This window comes from Megalobrama amblycephala, linkage group LG24 (genome assembly GCF_018812025.1).
Source record: "Megalobrama amblycephala isolate DHTTF-2021 linkage group LG24, ASM1881202v1, whole genome shotgun sequence".
Lineage (NCBI taxonomy): Eukaryota > Metazoa > Chordata > Actinopteri > Cypriniformes > Xenocyprididae > Megalobrama > Megalobrama amblycephala.
The window spans coordinates 12,229,800-12,252,556 of NC_063067.1; the positions used below are offsets into that span (position 1 = coordinate 12,229,800).

Consider the following 22,757-nt stretch of genomic DNA (forward strand, 5'->3'; position numbering starts at 1 on the left):
CTGGCATCGGTATCGGCGAGTATTTAAACTCACGTACCGATCCGATACCATTTTCTTAAACAATACCTAGTTGTGCCCGCTATCTTTGCTTAACGCAGCAAATCGGAAATCAATTCTTCTTCGCGGCTCAGAATGCAAACACAGGAAGTTGTGCTGTGTTGCCACAAGCAACCACTGTTTAGAGCAGCGGAGAAGTGAAAACGCGCTAGCAGTATGTCTGCTGTTTGGCAGTATTTCAGACCAGTAAAACGGCGACATGTCTCATATGCAATGCTGCAATTTCGAGTGGCACAAGTATTGGCAACTTTAACACAAATAACTTAATAAAGCATTTGAAGACGCGTCACCCCACGCAACACGATGGTTACATAAAGGCTAATGCTGCGTTCACACCAGACGCGAATGAAGCGATAAGCGCGAGTGATTTATGTTAAGTCAATGCAAAGACGCGAATTGACTCCCTGCGGCGCGATTCGCGTGAATGACGCGGTGCGAATTGAGCGATTCGGGCGTTTGACGCGCTTAAGATGGAGAAGGATGAGGCGTGCCAGCTTCATTCAAACAAAGAGAAATGTTTTCAAAAGACAATAAAGATAACCGACAAAATTGTCGGGTTTATTGTTCTGGATGACCAGCTGCTGTCAGTCGTCGAAAACGTGAGATTTTTATTTAACAAAATTGTTTCTGGACTTCAAGTTTTAAAGAGATTATTTTCTTATATAGCCTAATTATATTCCTAGATTTATTTGTTGCACTGTTTTTATAGTTATATTGTAAAACTAATATACCTTTTTCAGTTTACAGTGTTAGATTTGTGGCTGCATTTGAAGTTCTTTTTCACTTAAAATAAATAAATAATATAACTGACAAATGTATGTCAGATAATAAAAATACTCTAGTTCACTGTATGTTTTTCTTCTTGTTTTATTAAGGGATAAGTCTGAAGCACACCATAAATAATTCTATCAAATCATACAGGGCTAGTAGTGTATATATATATACAGATACACACCCAGGTATCGGATCGGTACTCGGTATCGGCCAATACCCTGAGCTCAGGTATCGGAATAGGTATCGGGAATGGAAAAGGGGTATCGGAACATCTCTAATTCTCGAAGCTTCATAATATAAAGGTTGAACCACTGTAGTCATGTTGACTATTTTATCAATGTCTTTAATACAATGGACCTCAAAAGGTGCAATAACGTTGCTGCCTATGGATCAAATACCCTCAGATTTCCTCAAAATATCTTCATTTTGTTCTGAAGACAAATGAAGGTCGTACAGGTTTGGGACGACATGAGGTTGAGTACTTAATGACAGAAATTTCATTTTTGAGTGAACTAACCTTAATACCCATTGCTGTTATTTGCCTATTTTATGATGTAAACAAATCAGCTTTTATTAGGCTGCTGCTATCTCATGTGATCATATTTCAAGTAGTTTTACATGTTAAGAGTAACCTACACATAACAAAGAAAATATTATTATTATTTTTTGTTATTTAAAAGGTGTACCTGCCAGTACCATTAAAAGTAAACATGAAAAAGAGAAAGGGGAATCCAATGAACAAAACCAGACTGACCTGTTGGTGATCATGAGAACTACAACTGCCTCAAACATTAATTTGCCAATACGTCAAAGCTTCTCTAAATGACCATGTTACTACACGCCTTTGGCATTCTGGGTGTAAACCGTTGCAATCAATGTCACTCTCAGCACCTCTTTACAATCCTGTGAACGAGGGAAGAGACTGAGCGCACTCTGAGCATGGAGCTGTTTGTAGTCCTGTTATACGCCGGTTTGGTGAATTTCGCGTCGGCTGGAATAGATGGAGAAAAGTGGACATATTCAGGCAAGTGCCTTTTTCTTTTCTTTTCTTTTCTTTTCTTTTCTTTTCTTTTCTTTTCTTTTCTTTTCTTTTCTTTTTCCCCACCGAGTTCCGACTAGTAGATGCATGCACACATATCTAATAAGTATGTAAGGCAATGTAATTAGCTTACGTTTAGCCTATAGTTAGTTTAACAACAGTATATAAACATTGAGCTTTAGCCTAAATAGTTTTACTCACTGGTCTCACTGTAGCAGTTATTCAAAATAAAATTTTTATTGGTCAAATTAAAATTAAAATTATTATTAAAATTATAATTTACAAAAGAAATGTAAATATGCAAATAGAAGAGGATAGAAACATAAATATGGCTAGGTGTAGGCCTACAGCTCAACTGTATAGCTGTATTTAATCATCAGTCCTTTATTGTGTGAGAAATCTGTCTTACTCTGCTTGAATGTGTCACTTTTTCCATACAGAAGGAGAACTGGATCAGAAGCACTGGGCAGAAAAGTTTCACGAGTGTGGAGGCAACCAACAGTCACCCATTGACATACAGCGACGCAAAGTGCGTTATAATCCGCGAATGCTGCAGCTCGAGCTGACAGGATATGAGGACATGCGCGGTAGCTTTCTTATGAAGAACAATGGACATTCTGGTATGAATTCTGTTATTAAAAAACACTTCTTTCTTCTTTGGAGATTTACGTTTTTTATTTATTTTAAATCATTAGTAGGCTACACCAACTGCAATTGTTATGTGCATCTGTTATCAATACCTTAAGCTTTGTCGCCATCTCATGTCAAACAGTGCCAAAAATACGTATCTATTTTGTACTATATTGTGTTAGTACAAAATAGATACGTATTTTTGGCAATATCTTTATAGTTTCTGTCTTTATATAGGCCTAAAACATGCTTCCTTTGAACTCAAACTTCATTCTATGTAATCTTCACAGGTTAGGTTAGCTTTCTATGAATATAGTCCACAATCCTGTTTGTTTTTGACAGTGGAGATTCAGCTGCCAGGCACTATGATGATTACCAAGGGGTTTCCAGACCACTACACTGCTGTCCAAATGCATCTGCACTGGGGAGGCTGGGACTTGGAGGCCAGTGGATCAGAGCACACAATGGACGGCATCCGCTACATGGCAGAAGTACATCATTCATTTTAGCCTGACACATGAACAGATAAAAAAAAAAAAAAAACTTGTGGAGATGTCCTAGTTAGCAGTGGTGTATTTTAAGGCATTGTTTTCTTTAGTGACTGTAGGGTTGGGGACTTATCTATTCAAGTGCTGCTGGACATGTGCCTGAAATTTTAATATGTTGGGTTCTATTTTAGACAAATATGCGGTTATCATTGTTCTGACTTAATAAGAAATAGTATTTCTGTATTTAACTTGCTCAAGAATGTTGAGAAACTTTAGTTTAGCAATACGGAAGGGCTTGTTCGATCTAAGATGAGTTTTGAACTTCACATTACTCAATTTGCATTGCGGTTTCTAACACTTTCCTCTTTGACTTGTGTCACAGCTTCATGTGGTCCACTACAACTCTGAAAAGTACAGTAGCTTCCAAGAGGCCAAAGATAAACCAGATGGTCTTGCAGTTTTAGCATTTTTTTATGAGGTAAGATTGGCTGTATATCATTTTTCATCTAGTTGGAAAGTGGAGTAATGTTTTTATTTTTATTTTTCCCCCCATTTATTTTGGTTGCAATGCTGCCATCTAATGGACAAGCAAATTACCCTCAAATATACAGAAAAGAGAAAAAAAACTACATGAAAAAATGCAAATTATTGTCTGTGTGAATCCTCTTTTAAGAGCTGGGCTGTGCACTGTATGACCCGGCGTTGCCTGAAGCACACAGCACGAGTAAAGTTAGACATCTGCATTTTCTGAACTAAATGGGTTAATTGATCAGACCGCTGTGTGGTGGCACACTGCCTGACATTCTGTTCCCACAAGATTGTGTGCAGCTCACAAGCTCCCGCTTCCATTATATGGGGGAGGTCAATGTTTTAGTAACACAACCATAGGCTTACTAATGTGCAATATGAAGTTCAGTTGCATTGGTTTCTTTGCAATCGTTTTGGTAATAGCTTGACTTTTAACAGTGATAAATAATGTGTTCATGAAGTCACTACATAAAGTTTTATCTGAATGTTTACACCTGAATGGCTTAAGCAAACTTATTATTAAAATTATTAAAAATAAATAAATGTAATTTTTTAGATTTACATTTACAAATTTTACAGATATATATAAGAGATGTTCCTGGATTAACATGTTTTGTTGATTCTGGAATAACATTCCTGTCCAGAAACATAGTCCTTACGCTATCCCTACCCCTAAAACTAAGTCTACCCATAACTTATCCCTAAAATCAGAGAGAAATAATATTAGAAATAATATATCTTAACTTGACATTAACTGTAAACCTATCCCTCAAATCTGATTGGTTGATTGGAATGTTGTTCCAGGGTCAACAAAGATGTTGATCCAGGAAAATGTTTTACTTGGTGAAATGTGTATGTATATAAATAGTCAAATATAGTGTTTTGCATGTAGCAGTATATTTGTTTAATAGATACTTTGTGTTTAGGATGGGCATTTTGAGAATACATACTACAGCGATTTTCTTGCAAACCTGGCAAACATCAAGTATGCAGGTAATGCAAAACATTTTGGATGAGCATCTCAAAAATATTTTATCCTATGCACTTCTATTCAATGTCTTTTTTCTCTTGCTCTTTGCAGGTCAGTCCATGAATATCACGAACTTGAACGTACGCTCCATGCTCCCAGAGAACCTCAGTCACTTTTTCAGATATCAAGGCTCTCTCACCACACCGCCGTGCCACGAGAGCATTCTGTGGACAGTATTTGAAACGCCCATCACCCTCTCGCACAATCAGGTGCCTCAAAAAGTTCACATGAAATAGTTTTTTATCTTTTTTGCTGTTCCTTTAACTTTTAATGCGGTGACCTTCAGATCAGGAAATTGGAGAGCACATTAATGGACCATGAAAATAAGACCCTGTGGAACGACTACCGCATGGCCCAGCCTCTGAATGACAGAGTGGTGGAGTCCTCTTTCCTCCCACGCCTGGGCAAAGGAGGTTAGGGCAGAGCTTCATCCCTTCCAGCACTTACGAAAAACTCTCTTTGTTAGGTCTGCAGTGCCTGAGCATGTTCTCTCTCTCCCTCCTCTTTGGTTTCTTGCAGGAATTTGCCGTCAAGAGGAGATTGAGGCTAAGCTTAAAAGGATTGAGAGCCTTATTGTGTCACTGGACAAAAAAACGGTTCCAGGTATAACTTTTCATGAGAAATGTCAAGTTTACGGGTAATCTTAAAGGGATAGTCCACCCAAAAAAAAAAAAAAAAAAATTCATGTCTTTCAAAACTACTATGACATTCTTTCTTCCGTAAAACAAAAAAAAAAGAGTGATTTGTAGCAGAATGTACAAGCTGCTCTTTTACATACAATGAAAGTGAATGGTGACCAAAGCTGTCAAACAGCGAAAAATGACTTAAATTTGTGTGACTGTTTCTCATACAAATCTACCATATGGCTATAAAATCTGTGTTATTTATTCAAATTTTGAATTAGCTTTTATTTTTATATTTTCGGTTTTCAGATTACAAAAGTTTTAGTGAATTTTAGAAATCAGAGTTAAAAAAAATACAATTTAAATATTATAGTTTTTTAAAAAATGAGTGCTTTTGTCATTTTTATTATTTTAATTTTTTAAATATATTTTTATTTCAGTTTTAGTATTAATAATTTTAGTACAGTTGGTTCAGTTAGTTGAAAGGAAACATTTTTAATTTTTGTTTTTAAGTTTTTCATCTAATATTTATATTTTATTGTATTTCAGATTTAATTTTTTTAAAAATTTTTTTATAGTTTTAGTTAACAATAACAACACTTTTCAGAAGTCTTGGAATATAGTGTAGGAGTCATGTGGACTACATTTATGATATGTGACCCTGGACCACAAAACCAGTCATAAGGGTCAAAAAAAAAATCTAAATATTGAGAAAATCGTCTTTAAAGTTGTCCAAATGAAGTCCTTAGAAATGCATATCCACTCACAAAAATAAATTTTTGGTATATTTGTGGTAGGAAACTTACAAAATATCTTCATGTAACATGATCTTTACTTAATATCCTAATGATTTTTGACATAAAAGAAAAATCAATCATTTTGACCCATACAGTGTATTGTAGGATATTGCTACAAATATACCCCTGTGACTTATAACTGGTTTTGTGGTCTAGGGTCACATATTTCATTCTTTTTGGATCTTGACAGCCCCTGACCACCATCCACTTTCCTTGCATGAAAAATAGCAGTTCATATATTTTTGAAAAAAAAAAAAAAAAAACTTGTTTCATGCAAGATCGAAAATCATACAGGTTTGACACAAGGCGTGATTAAATAAGAGAATTTTTATTTTTGGGTGAACTGTCCCTTTAAATATAAAGTGTGTCATTCTCAATATACATTAATCATCTGTCTCTGAATAAAAGTTAGCTTTGACATTGATATTTGGTGTATCCTTTTCAAGGACCATCATCTACAAGTACAGGTGAGAATTTTTTGCAGTGGGTGGACTTGTAGTTTTAGAACCAGTAGACATTCAAATATACCACAACAACAAATGTAACCAAGTGAGATTTCAAATTTACCAACTTGCATAATTACCTTACCTTTCCTTCTCAAGGCCCGCAACCTCTGTCTCCACTGGTCCTGTACTTCCCAGCAAAGAATATGGAGACTTACGCCTTGGTGAACTTGTCCCACCCCATGAACCTCCAATCCTTCACAGCCTGCATGAACGTCCGTATCCCACCCATACAAGACCTCACTGTGCTGTCTTACTCCACTTCACATGACAACGAGCTCATGATCACACTGGGCTCTGAAGTGGGTCTCTGGATCGGAGAGGAGTTTGTTAATTTACCATTTGAACGTCAATCCCACGACTGGACAAACTACTGCTTTACCTGGGCGTCACATACCGGAGGGGCTGAACTGTGGGTGAACGGACTGGTCGGGGATGAACGCTACATCAAGGCAGGCTACACCATTCAAGCTGGAGGAAAACTCATTCTGGGGAAGGACCAAGATGGCTTTTTGGGGATCTCTGATACCGATGCTTTTGTAGGCCATATGACCGATGTAAATGTATGGGATTATGTGCTGACTGCGGCAGAGATTGGGGAGCAAATGGTTTGTGATAATGGCAAGATGAAAGGGAATGTCCTGAGCTGGGGAACCACTCAGCTCAGTCTGTATGGAGGAATTCAGCTGCAGGCTGAGCAGGTTTGCCACTGAGTGAGAGAAAGAAAGAAAGAGAGCACCACAGACTCAGAAACGAATGTCAATATCAGCAATATTAGCTCTGCCAACTTGAAATGTATACTCTCCCAGGGGAATAACGGCAACTTCAATGGCAACTTAAAATTCTGTTATCATTTACTCTCCCTCGAGTTGCTCCAAACCTGTATGTATTTCATTCTTCTGCTTTTGAAGAATATGGGTAGCCAAACAGTTGATCGGCCCCATTGACTTTTTTATTGACTTCAAATATCTTCTTTTATGATAGCAGAAAGAAATTCATACAGGTTTGGAACAACTTTAGGGTGAGTAAATGATGACAGAATTTTCATTTTTGGGGTGAACTAACCCTTTAAAGCTAAAAGATGTTTTATTATTATTTTAGATGAAAGCATTTCAATGTTTTTTTTTACCCAATTGAATAATGTGAATCATATCCGAAGAATTTCAATAAACAATATTTGCATTCTTAACATTGTGTTTTACAGAATGTTTTATATACAATAAATGGTCAAATGATATATTTCAAAATATATTACATTTTTTCAGAATATCTCCATATTTATTCAAAATTCACTTACAATAACTTTGAATATCAATGAAGAGCATGTTTCTAATTTCTGAAATAAAATTCCTGACATCTGAAAAAAAAAAAAAATCTTAATGTAATATAATCTTTTTTATTATTATTTCTCAGAAAAGGAAAAAAGCAGTGAAGCACTATTTATACATAAATATTTGAAAAACATTTTCCACCAAATCAAAGTCATATGATGCAACGGACAGGCAGAAACATACAAAAAAAAACTTAAAACAGAAAATGATATTATAGAGAGGATTCCTGCATACCCTCAAGGTTAGTAAATCTCTTAAAAGATCAGCTCATTTGACCTTTATGACATGCAAGTTTGGTTCAGATTGTAAAATATGCAACAAAATTATTATAAAAAATTATAAATGATAAAAAAGAATATGAACAATACTTTTTTACCATAAAAATATCTGTGAAAACATTTAAATCATATATTTTTACTTAATGGTTAAATCACATGTCACTCAATTCAAAATTTTGTTGAAATTGGTATAAAGTTTTTTTTTTTTTTTAAATATGAAAATCCATGTGAAATAATTTGAATACATTTCTAAGAATTTGGTGCATTTTAAACCTGGTTCTTAATAAAAGAAAAACATTTCTTTCTTGTACATTCTCATTTGTCATTAACACAAATACAGAGTGCAATGAAAATACAGGACACGTTTTTGAGTTCAAAAATCCTGGAATGAGACACTAAGTGTTAAAAAAAAAAAAATTCTTTCAAAGCACTGCAGACAGACGCAAAAACGTGTCCTGTGTGAATGACCCCCTACCCATTCAGAGAAATGTGTTTTTAATTTCCTGTCTGTTGCTTTCCTTCCCTCTCTCTTTGATCTCAGAGTCTTTGCCCTCCACCACAATATCCACCTTGTTTCTCTGAGCAAAAAGCTTGCTGGTCTCAAGAAAGGTCTTGTTTTTGGTCTCTGGGATGACCACCCAGATGTAGATAAGTGTCGCGAGACAGATGCAGGCAAAAATGATGAAGCTGTATGCACCCAGGCCTTTCTGTAGACACAAATGAGGAATTCTTTTTTTATCTTACATGATCCACAATTTTCATAATTTAGGATTTGCACCGATTCCATGACCAAACTGAGTAAATCATCAGAAATTTCAAGTATTAATAAGTTAACAACTACTGTGAATGTTTGTTAGTGTCGCATTAGACCTCTGACCTCTAGAAAAGGAAAGACCAAGCCGACTGTGAAGTTCGAAAGCCAGTGAACCGAGCCGCCCACCATGAAGGCTGGTGGTCTAGAAGACTGCCGGAACATCTCTGTGGTGATTACAGTAGGAATAGGACCTGCAAAGGGACGCAGCAAAAGCTGTCAAAACTGGATATTCAATCACAACACACTTCATCTTTCTATAGGCAGTGAGAAAGGTGATTGCTTGAAACACTGTGCTGCTTTTACAATCTGTTTTACAGCCACTTTAAAGCACTTCTCTCACATTCACTCCAGGGTTTTAATGTAAAATCCTAGAAACTGCAGCATAAATCTATTGTCATTCCCCACCAAGGAATACAACAAGAAGAAAGGGAGGGAGTGAATTTATTGAGATGCAGCGAGCTCCCCTGTGCTTCTGCAATATGCCCCGACGGGATTGGCGTGAACTCACTTGGGCCAATAGCGTGTCCGATGACGTAAACAATGACACAAACGATGCTGACATAGGGCATCCAGTCCAGTGTAGTCTGTGGGTGGAATGTGCAGCAGTTATTCTATCACATTTATAGCCTTGCATTTCACATAGACCCTAGAGGCAAATTTGTCAGGCCAGTACATTCATGGCTCTAAAATTAAAATCTCTGTTGGGACTGAGATTTTACAGCCATCTGTCTATAAACAAGAATTTATTACAACCATAATAGGCCACATAAGGAAACTCACGTATTCAGTTAAGGTGAACGTGATTGGTCATAATAATGAGAATATCTGAATCCTTTGAGCTTGTATTAGGGATGGACCAAAATTAAAATTCTTAAATTCTTATTCGATACAGATAAACTGTTCATTATTCTATGGACAATACGCAATAAAAGACCTATATTAAAATATTGCTATTACATTATTTAGACAGTACTGTTTTAGGTTTAATTATATTTTAAATAATAATATTATTTTTAAATACTAATATTTAAAAATATAATTATTTTTAAACTTATTTTTAAATAATATTATTCAAATATTATGTCTAAATAATGTCATAATAATGTTGAAATATTACTCTGATATTATTCAGACAATAATATTGTAATTTTAATGTCTAAATAGTGACATTATAACATTTTAATTTTAATTATATTTTAATATTAAATATTTTGTCTGAATAATATCAATAATATTACTTTGACATTATTTAGACAATATTTTAATTATAATTTTAATATTAATTATGTATAAATAATGTCATAATATATTAAATTTATTCTTTGACATTATTTAGACAATAATATTTTAAGTTTAATGTTTAATGTTTATGTTTTAATATTAATATTGTATGTATAAATAATGTTATTTATGTATAAATAATAATCTAAATATTATTCTGACATTATTTACACAATTTTTAATTTTAATTTAATTTTAAAATATTATGTCTAAATAATGTCATAATAACATTAAAATATTACTGACATTATTTAGACAATAACATTTTAATTATATTTTAATATTAAAATATTATGTTTAAATAATGTCATAATAATATTAAAATATTACTCTGACATTATTTAGACAATAATATTTTTATTTTTATTATATTTTAATATGATATCTAAATAATGTCATAATAACATTAAAATATTACTCTGACATTATTTAGACAATAACATTTTAATTATATTTTAATATTAAAATTAATATTATTATGATAATATTTAGACAATATTTTAAGTGTAATTATATTTTAATATCAAAATTGTTTGTCTAAATAATGTCATAATAATATTAAAATATTACTCACATTATTTAGACAATAATATTTTAATTGTAATTATATTTTAATGTGTCAGAAATGTGTCAAAATATACTAAATATAATAAATAAATGAAAAAACTAAAATCAATCATTTTAAACACTGCAAGTGAATTTAGGCATCACAACATTATAATGTACAGTATGAATATGGATATTTATTTTGATATTTGCTAAAGATTGCATTTACAATATTATTATATTATTGATGTTTTTAAAGATTAACTTTAATTTTAATCTAAATGTAAAATCATGGCAAACACAAACACACAGAGCATGCACAATTAAATATATAATAATCAGCAGATAAATATTCAATTTAGTTTAGAAAAAAATCTAATACTGGCCGATAAATCATGCATCCCTAGTTTGTACTGGAATAAGTACAGCATTGTTATACCTGGAAGTAGAGCGCTATGGTTAGGACAACACAGGCCGCACAGCAAATACCAAAGCCGATCAGTAGCAACAACTTTCTGCCGGATTTCTCCACTATGAACACCTACAGAAGCAGAAAATCATATAATTTACACTCATGTTTCTGTGAAGAGCATTAATAAGCTCAAAACAAAACAAAGTGGCTTACAGCTGCTATTGTCATGAGGACATTAACCGCTCCTGTTCCGACTGTCACATACTGAACGTGCCCATCCTTCACTCCTGCTGAGCTGTAGATGCTGTCAGCATAGTAATAAATCTGAAGATGGGGTTAATGTTAAAATTTAGTCAAGCAAAACTTATTTGAAATATAAGCTTTCTGAAGAGAAATGTGTTGAAAATAATTAGCTGTGTGCTCTTTCAAATTGGTGCTTACGGCATTGACTCCTGACAGTTGTTGGCCCATGTTCATGAAGATTACAGACAGCAGCTGCCAGCGCAGTGAGCGGAAGGTGAAGAGGTTGAACAGAGAGAGTTGACCTTCTGTTTGCTCTGACTGAACCTCAACACGCATCTCACACAGCTCCTCGTCCACATCCTCCCATCCCCGCAGCCGCTGCAGGCCTAAAACACAGCACAACAAATCGGTTTAATTAAGCAATATCACACAAGCAATAGTTGAATAGAATATGTGAATATTGAATGTGTATTCAGATCGACAGCATGGTTGCTAGTGAGACATTGCTTTTAATACATTTCAATGAACAAGAGGTTAATATTGAATAACTTATATTTCAGAAACAATATTGTCAGTTACGTGGTCTATATTTGCTCTGACAACAAAATGATTCCTGATTCACTGATTCCTTATTGAATCAGTGTTTTTGAATGTATCGGTTAAATGAATGTGAATGATAATGATGCACTCATAAAGAGATTCACTTGCTTAGCTCCTGAATGAATCATAGTTTTTGAACAAATCAGTTGAATAAATGTGAATGATTCAATGATTCACTTATAAAGAGAGTCACTTGTTAAGTTCCTAAATGAATCAGTGTTTTTGAGCGAATCAGTTGAACGAATGTGAATGATAACAATGCACTCATAAAGCCATTCACTTGTTTCGTTACCTCAATGATTCAGTGTTTTTGAATGAATCGATTGAATGAATTTGAATGATTCAATGACGTTCTCCTAAAGACAGCCACTTGCTTTGTTCCTGAATGAATCAGTTATTTTAAAAAGAATCGGTTGAATAAATGTGAATGATTCAATGATGCACTCATAAAGAGAGTCACTTGTTAAGTTCCTAAATGAATCAGTGTTTTTGAGTGAATCAGTTGAACGAATGTGAATGATAACAATGCACTCATAAAGCCATTCACTTGTTTCGTTACCTCAATGATTCAGTGTTTTTAAACAAATCTGTTGAATAAATATGAATGATTAATTGATTACCTCATAAAGACAGCCACTTGCTTTGTTCCTGAATGAATCAGTGTTTTTGAATGAATCGATTGAATGAATTTGAATGATTCAATGACGTTCTCCTAAAGACAGCCACTTGCTTTGTTCCTGAATGAATTAGTTATTTTAAAAAGAATCGGTCGAATAAATGTGAATGATTCAATGATGCACTCATAAAGAGAGTCCCTTGTTTAGTTCCTAAATGAATCAGTGTTTTTGAGCGAATCAGTTGAACGAATGTGAATGATAACAATGCACTCATAAAGCCATTCATTTGTTTCGTTACCTCAATGATTCAGTGTTTTTAAACAAATCTGTTGAATAAATATGAATGATTAATTGATTACCTCATAAAGACAGCCACTTGCTTTGTTCCTGAATGAATCAGTTATTTTAAAAATAATCGGTTGAATAAATGTGAATGATTCAATGGCACACTCATAAAGAGAGTCCCTTGTTTAGTTTCTAAATGAATCAGTGTTTTTGAGCGAATCAGTTGAACGAATGTGAATGATAACAATGCACTCATAAAGCCATTCACTTGTTTCGTTACCTCAATGATTCAGTGTTTTTAAACAAATCTGTTGAATAAATATGAATGATTAATTGATTACCTCATAAAGACAGCCACTTGCTTTGTTCCTGAATGAATCAGTGTTTTTGAATGAATCGATTGAATGAATTTGAATGATTCAATGACGTTCTCCTAAAGACAGCCACTTGCTTTGTTCCTGAATGAATCAGTTATTTTAAAAAGAATCGGTTGAATAAATGTGAATGATTCAATGGCACACTCATAAAGAGAGTCCCTTGTTTAGTTCCTAAATGAATCAGTGTTTTTGAGCGAATCAGTTGAACGAATGTGAATGATAACAATGCACTCATAAAGCCATTCACATGTTTCGTTACCTCAATGATTCAGTGTTTTTAAACAAATCTGTTGAATAAATATGAATGATTAATTGATTACCTCATAAAGACAGCCACTTGCTTTGTTCCTGAATGAATCAGTGTTTTTGAATGAATCGATTGAATGAATTTGAATGATTCAATGACGTTCTCCTAAAGACAGCCACTTGCTTTGTTCCTGAATGAATTAGTTATTTTAAAAAGAATCGGTCGAATAAATGTGAATGATTCAATGATGCACTCATAAAGAGAGTCCCTTGTTTAGTTCCTAAATGAATCAGTGTTTTTGAGCGAATCAGTTGAACGAATGTGAATGATAACAATGCACTCATAAAGCCATTCATTTGTTTCGTTACCTCAATGATTCAGTGTTTTTAAACAAATCTGTTGAATAAATATGAATGATTAATTGATTACCTCATAAAGACAGCCACTTGCTTTGTTCCTGAATGAATCAGTTATTTTAAAAATAATCGGTTGAATAAATGTGAATAATTCAATGGCACACTCATAAAGAGAGTCCCTTGTTTAGTTTCTAAATGAATCAGTGTTTTTGAGCGAATCAGTTGAACGAATGTGAATGATAACAATGCACTCAAAAAGCCATTCACTTGTTTCGTTACCTCAATGATTCAGTGTTTTTAAACAAATCTGTTGAATAAATATGAATGATTAATTGATTACCTCATAAAGACAGCCACTTGCTTTGTTCCTGAATGAATCAGTGTTTTTGAATGAATCGATTGAATGAATTTGAATGATTCAATGACGTTCTCCTAAAGACAGCCACTTGCTTTGTTCCTGAATGAATCAGTTATTTTAAAAAGAATCGGTTGAATAAATGTGAATGATTCAATGGCACACTCATAAAGATAGTCCCTTGTTTAGTTCCTAAATGAATCAGTGTTTTTGAGCGAATCAGTTGAACGAATGTGAATGATAACAATGCACTCATAAAGCCATTCACATGTTTCGTTACCTCAATGATTCAGTGTTTTTAAACAAATCTGTTGAATAAATATGAATGATTAATTGATTACCTCATAAAGACAGCCACTTGCTTTGTTCCTGAATGAATCAGTTATTTTAAAAATAATCGGTTGAATAAATGTGAATAATTCAATGGCACACTCATAAAGAGAGTCCCTTGTTTAGTTTCTAAATGAATCAGTGTTTTTGAGCGTATCAGTTGAACGAATGTGAATGATAACAATGCACTCAAAAAGCCATTCACTTGTTTCGTTACCTCAATGATTCAGTGTTTTTAAACAAATCTGTTGAATAAATATGAATGATTAATTGATTACCTCATAAAGACAGCCACTTGCTTTGTTCCTGAATGAATCAGTGTTTTTGAATGAATCGATTGAATGAATTTGAATGATTCAATGACGTTCTCCTAAAGACAGCCACTTGCTTTGTTCCTGAATGAATCAGTTATTTTAAAAAGAATCGGTTGAATAAATGTGAATGATTCAATGGCACACTCATAAAGAGAGTCCCTTGTTTAGTTCCTAAATGAATCAGTGTTTTTGAGCGAATCAGTTGAACGAATGTGAATGATAACAATGCACTCATAAAGCCATTCACATGTTTCGTTACCTCAATGATTCAGTGTTTTTAAACAAATCTGTTGAATAAATATGAATGATTAATTGATTACCTCATAAAGACAGCCACTTGCTTTGTTCCTGAATGAACCAGTGTTTTTGAATGAATCGATTGAATGAATTTGAATGATTCAATGACGTTCTCCTAAAGACAGCCACTTGCTTTGTTCCTGAATGAATCAGTTATTTTAAAAAGAATCAATGTGAATGATTCAATGGCACACTCATAAAGAATATGAGTAAAACAATAAGAATAAAATAAAAACAAATTTGTGTATAAAGCATATTCTTACACTACTAAAACACCAAAACTCTAGAATAGTATGGGATGAATTTGATGTAGTCATTTACATGAATAGGACAATATTTTAAAAACAAATTATTAGAAAGTGTCTCTCTTTGTACCTGTATTCACACTAAATATATTTATTTTTAACTTGAAAAAAAGACAAAAATACTTATTAAATGGTTAGTTCACCCAAAAAATTTAATTTCTGTCATTAACTACTCACCCTCATGTCGTTCCAAACCCGGAAGACCTTCATTTATCTTCATCCAATATTTTGGATGAAATCCGAAAGATTTATGACTTAACAATGTCTTTACTACCTTTCTGGACCTTGAAATTGGTTATGATGTTGTTATCTATAGTGAGGTCAGAAAGCTCTCGGATTTCATCAAAAATAAATTAATTTGTGTTCCGAAGATGAACGAAGGTCTTACAGGTTTGGAACGGCATGAGGGTGAGTAAATAATGACAGAAATGTCATTTTTGGGTGAACTAACCCTTTAATAAAATTATATTTGCACAGTACACAAGACCTTAAGGTGCTTACAAAGAAGGTTTTTTTCGTTTGGAAAAAAAAAGTGTTGAAATGTGTCCAAATGTTGTAAATTCATAACATAAGAAATAAAATTGATAAAGCCAGCCCGACTCCACCATAAAACCTCTGCAATCTTGATGAGTTCATTGTTGGTGCACATCCCGCTGTGAACCTCACGTTTTCTTTGTGTGCTCTGACATAGACCAAAATAACTTCTTCTGTACCTTTCCTGGCAGTTTTTTCATCCCCCTTCTGTATGAGCATGTAGCGTGGGCTCTCAGGAAAGAAAGGCAGAAGCAGCAGCTCAATGACAGCCGGAATCCCTGTGAGACCCAACATGATGGGCCAGCCTAAAGAGAAAACATTACACATCACCATGAGCAGCAGGGGCACGCTTTTCCAACTGCACTCAGAAACTAAAATAGTAGCAATATTTCTAATATCCCATGCACTGTGCATTACCTTCTTTATTTCCTAGGATATTGCGAATGCCGAGAATTTGGGCGGCAACGATGCCAACGGTGATGAAAAGCTGTGGCACGATCCCAACGGCCCCCCTGTAATTCTTGGGAGCAATCTCTCCCAAATACATGGGCACCACATTGGAGGACAGGCCTAGAGAACACAGTCACATACTGTCATGCTCAAACACACAGTACAGTACAGCTGATCCATACGGACGGGTGGAATATTCTACTGACCTGCACAGATGCCCACTAAAAAGCGTGCGACAATGATGATCTCAAATGACCCTGCCACTTCACTCACACCCATCATTATAGCAGGAACAATAGAGAAGATGTTGTTGAACAGGAGTGTGCCTTTTCTGTAAGCAAATGACCTCACGTTAGAGTGAATGATGATTGGGATTTAATGCAATGTATTGGCCAAAAACGTCTTTTTTCTTTCTTTCTTTTTTTACAACACCATACAATTCAAAGGAAATTACCTTCCGAATTTGTTCACCAATGGGCCTACCATGAGAGATCCGAAAAACCCACCCAATGGGTACATGGACACAGTAACGGACCACAGGAAGGTCAGGAGACCATCTGACATTAGACCATAACGATTCTCATATACTTGGGTGTAGAACAGCTTCATTTCCTTTTATCAGAATATCAGTGTAAAATTCATCAGAGGTGAATGTTTAAATATGCAATAACTAATATAATATAATATAATATAAGTACCGGGGCAGGTGAGTTGACCACAGCAACATTGTATCCATACTGAAAAGACGAACCAAACCCGGCAATCAAAGAAGCTGCAGCCAGGATCAGCGTCACCCTCTGCAAATTTGCAAGTTTAAAAATTTGTAAATGCTACTCAAATTCTCATTTAAACATTATTGTTTAAGTCATATGGAAGCTGCTGCAATATATTGGAAGAGACAAAAAATACCGTTAATTTGTCATCTGTCCGTTAGCTATTTAAAAGGGAAGTATCAAAATGTAAAACAAGTGCTTTCATTTTATTTGTGGCAGAAATATAATATAGCAAAAAGTACTCACCCCCTTCCTCTCATGTCTCTCCATGTTCACCTCTGCCTTCATGCTTTAAATCTTCAGTATGGTTAGAAAGAACACCAGAGAAAAGAAGTCACGCTGTGTATTGCACTTTGGACATTGGAGCCAACCCTGAAAACCAAGGTTAAAGTTGTTTGGTATTAAATAAAGAGATATAAAGAGATAAAAGTAAGCTACCTACCTATCTGCACCCATAAAGGGGTGCTAGTACTGCTGTATATGTGAATATTCTAATATAATACCTTAATATGAAAGTAATGCAAACAGATTTCGAGTTTCAACATAAAATAAACATAACAAAGTCCTCTCTATTGGTTTCAGTGCCATTTCCTATGTATTTTAGATCTCATATTGACTAATATGATACTAGAACCTGAGTCTGCTTAGAAGTACTTTGAGGATATCCTGCAGCAAACATTGAGCAGGAGAATGCACACAATAATGCACATAGTCAAATAAAGTTTCTGCTCCTCATGTGTATTCTTGGTTTCTTCAAATATTTAAAAGGTAATGCTTACAGGGAAACAGACTGGCAAACAAAACATTTAGTCTTTCTGCTTTCTTTAGAATTCAGAAGACTAAAAAAGAAAATCATACTATTTTTTGGAGAACATTTGCACCCCTTATAGGTGAAAAGTGTTAATGCAAGTGTACATGACAAGTAGTTTTTGTCTTTACCTAAAATATGTAACTCGCACTTTGCCATGTAAAATAAAAACAGGTGATTTTTATATTTAACATGAATAATGACAGATTCTCAGACATAAAGAAGAAAATCCTTTGAAGATTAATCCAAAATGAATAAGGTGTTTTCAGGTCTCACTGCTGGTTGTCCTCTAAGAGACCTCCATACTCAATTCAGGACTTCACGCACAAAGTTAGCATATTTTAATTAAGACCCTATTTATAATTACAATCTCTGGTTTACACCTGAGTTATGAAAATAATGGTAAATCTCAGCTGTGTTTAAAAATGGATCCCTTGACTTATCAGAATTAATACTGGAGTTAGTAATTGAATAATTACTCAATGTCAGGGTTCTAAAGAAAAAAACATTATAGTCAGGAATAAAAGGATTTCATAACACTTTGAAAAGGAATATTCATATACAATTCTCTCAGCCTCACTATGGCTGAGTTAATAAAATAAGTTTGGGGGGAAAAAGAAGAAGAAGAAGAAGAAGAAGAAGAAGAAGAAGAAGAAGAAGAAAGAAAATATGCTGAATTCTATGTGCTAAAATAATCATAATAACTAGGATCTTAAACCGATTAAAGTCTGAAGAAGTCCAATCTCTAAATTTCCTTCCCAGCAAAGGTCCAGACAATCACAACTTACACTATTTTAGGAGACAATATCTTCTATGGCTATGCAATTAAATAAACAATGTGCAACTCAGGAGTATTTAGTGAACATTTCCAGGTTGGTAGCAATAGTATAAAATAAAAAATCATAAATACAGTAGGTGAAATAGATTAAATAGACTAACCAAGTCAAATAAAAGACTACCAAGGCATCTTTAATATACAATGTAAAATTGGAAATGCAACAGTAATGATTCCCTATGTAGCACCAGCATCTGGATTGTGAATATGGACTGCAGTCCACTAACTGGTGACCTCTGAGTCCCAGACTGTTGTTTTCCACTAAATGTCAACCTATGCTCAGCTTTGATGTATTATTTCGATTTATTATTTTGAGATGTTTTACTCCTTCAGGGATAACTTTAGTCTGACAGATGATGGGTGATTGGCTGCAAAAGCACCCCATTGTCTACAAAAAGCATACCAAATGTTTTATTTTCAATAATAGCTTTTCCCGAACTTTGATATTAATATTCATATGTACAGTGTTTGCACTATGGGCTACTACACATGCTGAAAAAATAACACACTGGATTTGCCATGCACGTGCTTTCATGTACAGCCTTTACCTTTATGGAGTTGTTCAAGCTGCACATTCAGTGTTGATCTGAAAGAATTTCTTCTTTGCCTGAAGAATTTTGTTTTGTTTAATTGTGGATTTTAACTAAATGTTCCACTTTATCCAGCGCTCTTTTTGTTCTGTGCCTTAAGTAACCCTCCAAACGATTCAGTGCTTGAGTAAACGGGCTGAATGGAAATTTAAAAGTAGCCTAGCGTCGGTACTTGTATAGCCACTCTCTCCAAAGCTGTTTGACACTGAGGATAAATGGTCCAGGGACATGATCCAGGCACATGATCAAGTGACATGATCCAGGCACATGATAGAGGGACATCATGCAGGGACACAGTCAAGGGACATGAGCAAGCGACATGATCCAGCGTTTTTCCTGAAGGGCAGCCAGCTTTATAATAGAGCAGCTATAAAAAAATAAAATAAAATAAAAACTTGTAAATTAGATAGAGGCAAGTGTCAAATTAATAATTGACTACTGGCACCCATTGTGCAGTTAAAATGCGATTGCATTGCATAACGCAGGTCACAAAAGCCTACAATTAATGTTTTTGTTAAACATTTGCAGCTTTCATGATGAACATGACTTCATCTCCTGGCTGGAATAGCCTACTGAGACTACATTTTAACATATAAAATAAAGATAATGAAATGATTATTTTACTTCCCAGACGACTAAAACCAATCAAATCTATTCCTAAAAAAATGTATTTCATTAGATACAGAGGCACTTTCGAGAAAAAGCAGCGTTCCCAACCACTGATCAGTGTAACACGGACAGCAGGGGTCTCTGTCTGACCAGTATCTGCTCCCTCCTGCAGTGCAGCACTGCAGATTCGCTCATTCCTATTCCTCCTTCAGCAACTCATTAATCAAATTGATTGGACCTCATCAACTTAAACAGAGATCCTCAGCTGTTTATTTCAGCAGGTCGAGGGCTGAACACCCCTCTGGGGATTGTGGTGAGGTGTGTGTCCTCACAGTCAGGTGTGTGCGGGTTTAAAAAAAAAGCTCTCATTTAGGTGACTGTCCTCTGCAGTGATATGCAGTCATTGCAGATGCCAACACATTCCCAAGCCATGGACATTGAAGTGAACAGAGGTTTAAGGAAAGGTAAGTATTATGTGACTTATACCAAAAATAAGCCATAAACCAGAAAAAAACAACATTATTTTACTCTGAAAATGTGTCTTTGAAAAATAAATAAGATCTATAAACTCAGAAGAATATTTCAGTCTTTTATGATATCTTAGATTGCATTTCAGTTGTATGACAAATTATCAAATTGAGTCCATTTTAAATGGTGTGCATGTAATAAATTAAAATACATGTTTATTCTGAATTCAAAATGTCAGAATAAACTTAAAATTTGGAAAACAAAATTCTCAAAAGGCAAAGCAACTACATTTGCTTTAATACTATTTTTTTTTTCTTGGCAAATTTAAACCATTAATATTAACACACACACACACACACACACACACACACAGGGGCGGATTAAGGTGGTCAGGGGCCCCTAGGCTGCTCTTTGTGTGAGTTATTATGAATGTGTAGAAAAACAGCAAGGAGACTTTCTAAACACTTTAATAATTTATTGATAATGTTTTCGGTTTTCGGCTGCAAAGATGAAGACTACGATGCTGATTCGTCATATCCGCAGTAGTGGACGAGATTTGCATGTTTCATACGGATTATATAATCTGAGAATATGTATTTTCCATTTGAATTGGTTCGATTAAAAGTAGACATTTCAAGCTTTCTATAGATATATTTCTCGTGTCTGTGAGGGAAGTAGCCTACGGTTCATGTTTGTTGCGCGCTTAAGTTCACAGAGACGATCAGAACGCGCATCCTGGTTGCTTTCATTTTACAAAAGCACAACGTCATCAATTAGACCGCTGTTGAACGACTACATATTTCTGTCTAATAGACAGTGCATATTGATCTAGGCTAAAACAAGGCTGAATTTAATAGCAGCCTAAAGAATAGCCTAATCTAACCACAGCCCAAGAATAGAAATATACAGCTAATGAATGTTATAGACAACAAAATAATGTCTAAAGGATACTTTTCACTTAAATATAACAGGTTCTCACAAATAACAATCCATTCATGAATGGCTTGGGTATGCAGAGCATTCGCATCTTATATGGACTGCATGCCACATAGACTGCATATATATATATATATATATATATATATATATATATATATATATATATATATATATATATATAAACATTTTACAACTTTACAAAAAATGACAAAAAAAGTTAAATAAAAAAGGTTAACAATGTTTTTTTGGTTGTTTTTTTTTCTCCATAGCATTCTTTAACTCAAACTCTGTCAATATTTTGACATCAAATTGACGTCAATTTTTTTACATCAATTTGAAGTCCACACACTTGATGTCCAATTGATGTTGAAAAACCCCCCATCAAATTGACATCAATTTATTGACATCAATTTTTTGACGTCAATTTGACGTCCATGCGCTGATGTCCAGTTGATGCCAAAAAAATTATCAAATTGACTGGTCAAAAATGCAAATCAAACTGATATTCTTTCGACCACCAAAATAACGACACAAAAGCAATGCAATGAAAGAAAAATACAAAGTTCTGTCATGAAACTCTAAATGGGCAGGCTAATAGGTCCTTAACTCAACTGCTTGTAATCACATCATTATCTATAGGACATCTATGGTTCCTGCTGTATTAGTAGCCAATGAGCTTGCAAATACATGTGTATCACTTGCCTTAGCAGTGCAGCACGCTTTCAGAAACCCTCCACCTTCCCCAGCTCCACCTGTATAGATCTGCTACTGGTAATTCATGTACGCTATATTGTACAGCAGCAGCATGTCTTACTTGCTCACAGCAGCGTATCGTGTATGCATTGGCAGTAGCAAATCCTGTACTTGCTCTGCAGCAGCAGCAGCAATAAAAGCAGCAGCAGCGTATAGCAGATGTATTCCTCCAAGTCCAAACATATCAACATTGTCATACCCATTACCATGCCAAACACTCAGAGAGTTGTCATGACAGAACTTTTATTCAGCAAACTTCAAATTAATAATACAAATGTAAATAAAAACAAAACTGCACCTATCCTGATTGAGAACAAAGATCAATGGCTGTCTGGCCCTTCTGGCATCCCATACCCCCATATCTGTCACGTGCTGATTGGAGATAGTTCTTTATGTATTTGATGATGTCAGATTATGATGTCAGATTATGTAAAGATTATTTTGGCTAAAAGTGGGTTACTCATAACCGGACTATATCGGGTTTATAGTTAACCGAGACGGTAAAATGACGGCTATTGCTTGCTGGGAGTGAGCTGATTGA

General features: G+C 34.6%; 2 protein-coding genes across 3 annotated transcripts; one reads left to right on the forward strand and one right to left on the reverse strand.

Moving 5' to 3' along the window:
• Positions 1-1,631: 1,631 nt before the first annotated feature.
• Positions 1,632-7,658, forward strand: ca6 (carbonic anhydrase VI). Of its 2 annotated transcripts, XM_048177901.1 has the most exons (10): positions 1,632-1,855; positions 2,311-2,490; positions 2,843-2,991; positions 3,371-3,466; positions 4,443-4,509; positions 4,598-4,755; positions 4,833-4,959; positions 5,066-5,149; positions 6,413-6,433; positions 6,569-7,658. In XM_048177901.1, the coding sequence occupies exons 1-10, from the start codon at positions 1,771-1,773 to the stop codon at positions 7,180-7,182; spliced, it is 1,581 nt and encodes a 526-aa protein (XP_048033858.1). In that variant the 5' UTR covers positions 1,632-1,770; the 3' UTR covers positions 7,183-7,658. The 2 variants fall into 2 exon arrangements, with proteins under 2 accessions (XP_048033858.1, XP_048033859.1); XM_048177902.1 differs by lacking the exon at positions 6,413-6,433 and having other exon boundaries at positions 1,633-1,855.
• A 187-nt stretch (positions 7,659-7,845) lies between these two features.
• Positions 7,846-19,638, reverse strand: LOC125259904 (solute carrier family 2, facilitated glucose transporter member 5-like). The gene is made up of 13 exons (XM_048177903.1): positions 19,406-19,638; positions 17,461-17,586; positions 17,140-17,238; positions 16,896-17,053; positions 16,648-16,772; positions 16,409-16,561; positions 16,171-16,296; positions 11,573-11,760; positions 11,345-11,455; positions 11,159-11,260; positions 9,401-9,476; positions 8,956-9,083; positions 7,846-8,785 (listed from the first exon to the last, which is right to left on the reverse strand). Exons 2-13 carry the CDS (start codon positions 17,500-17,502, stop codon positions 8,558-8,560), a joined length of 1,536 nt encoding a protein of 511 aa, XP_048033860.1. The 5' UTR covers positions 17,503-17,586; positions 19,406-19,638; the 3' UTR covers positions 7,846-8,557.
• Positions 19,639-22,757: the final 3,119 nt, after the last annotated feature.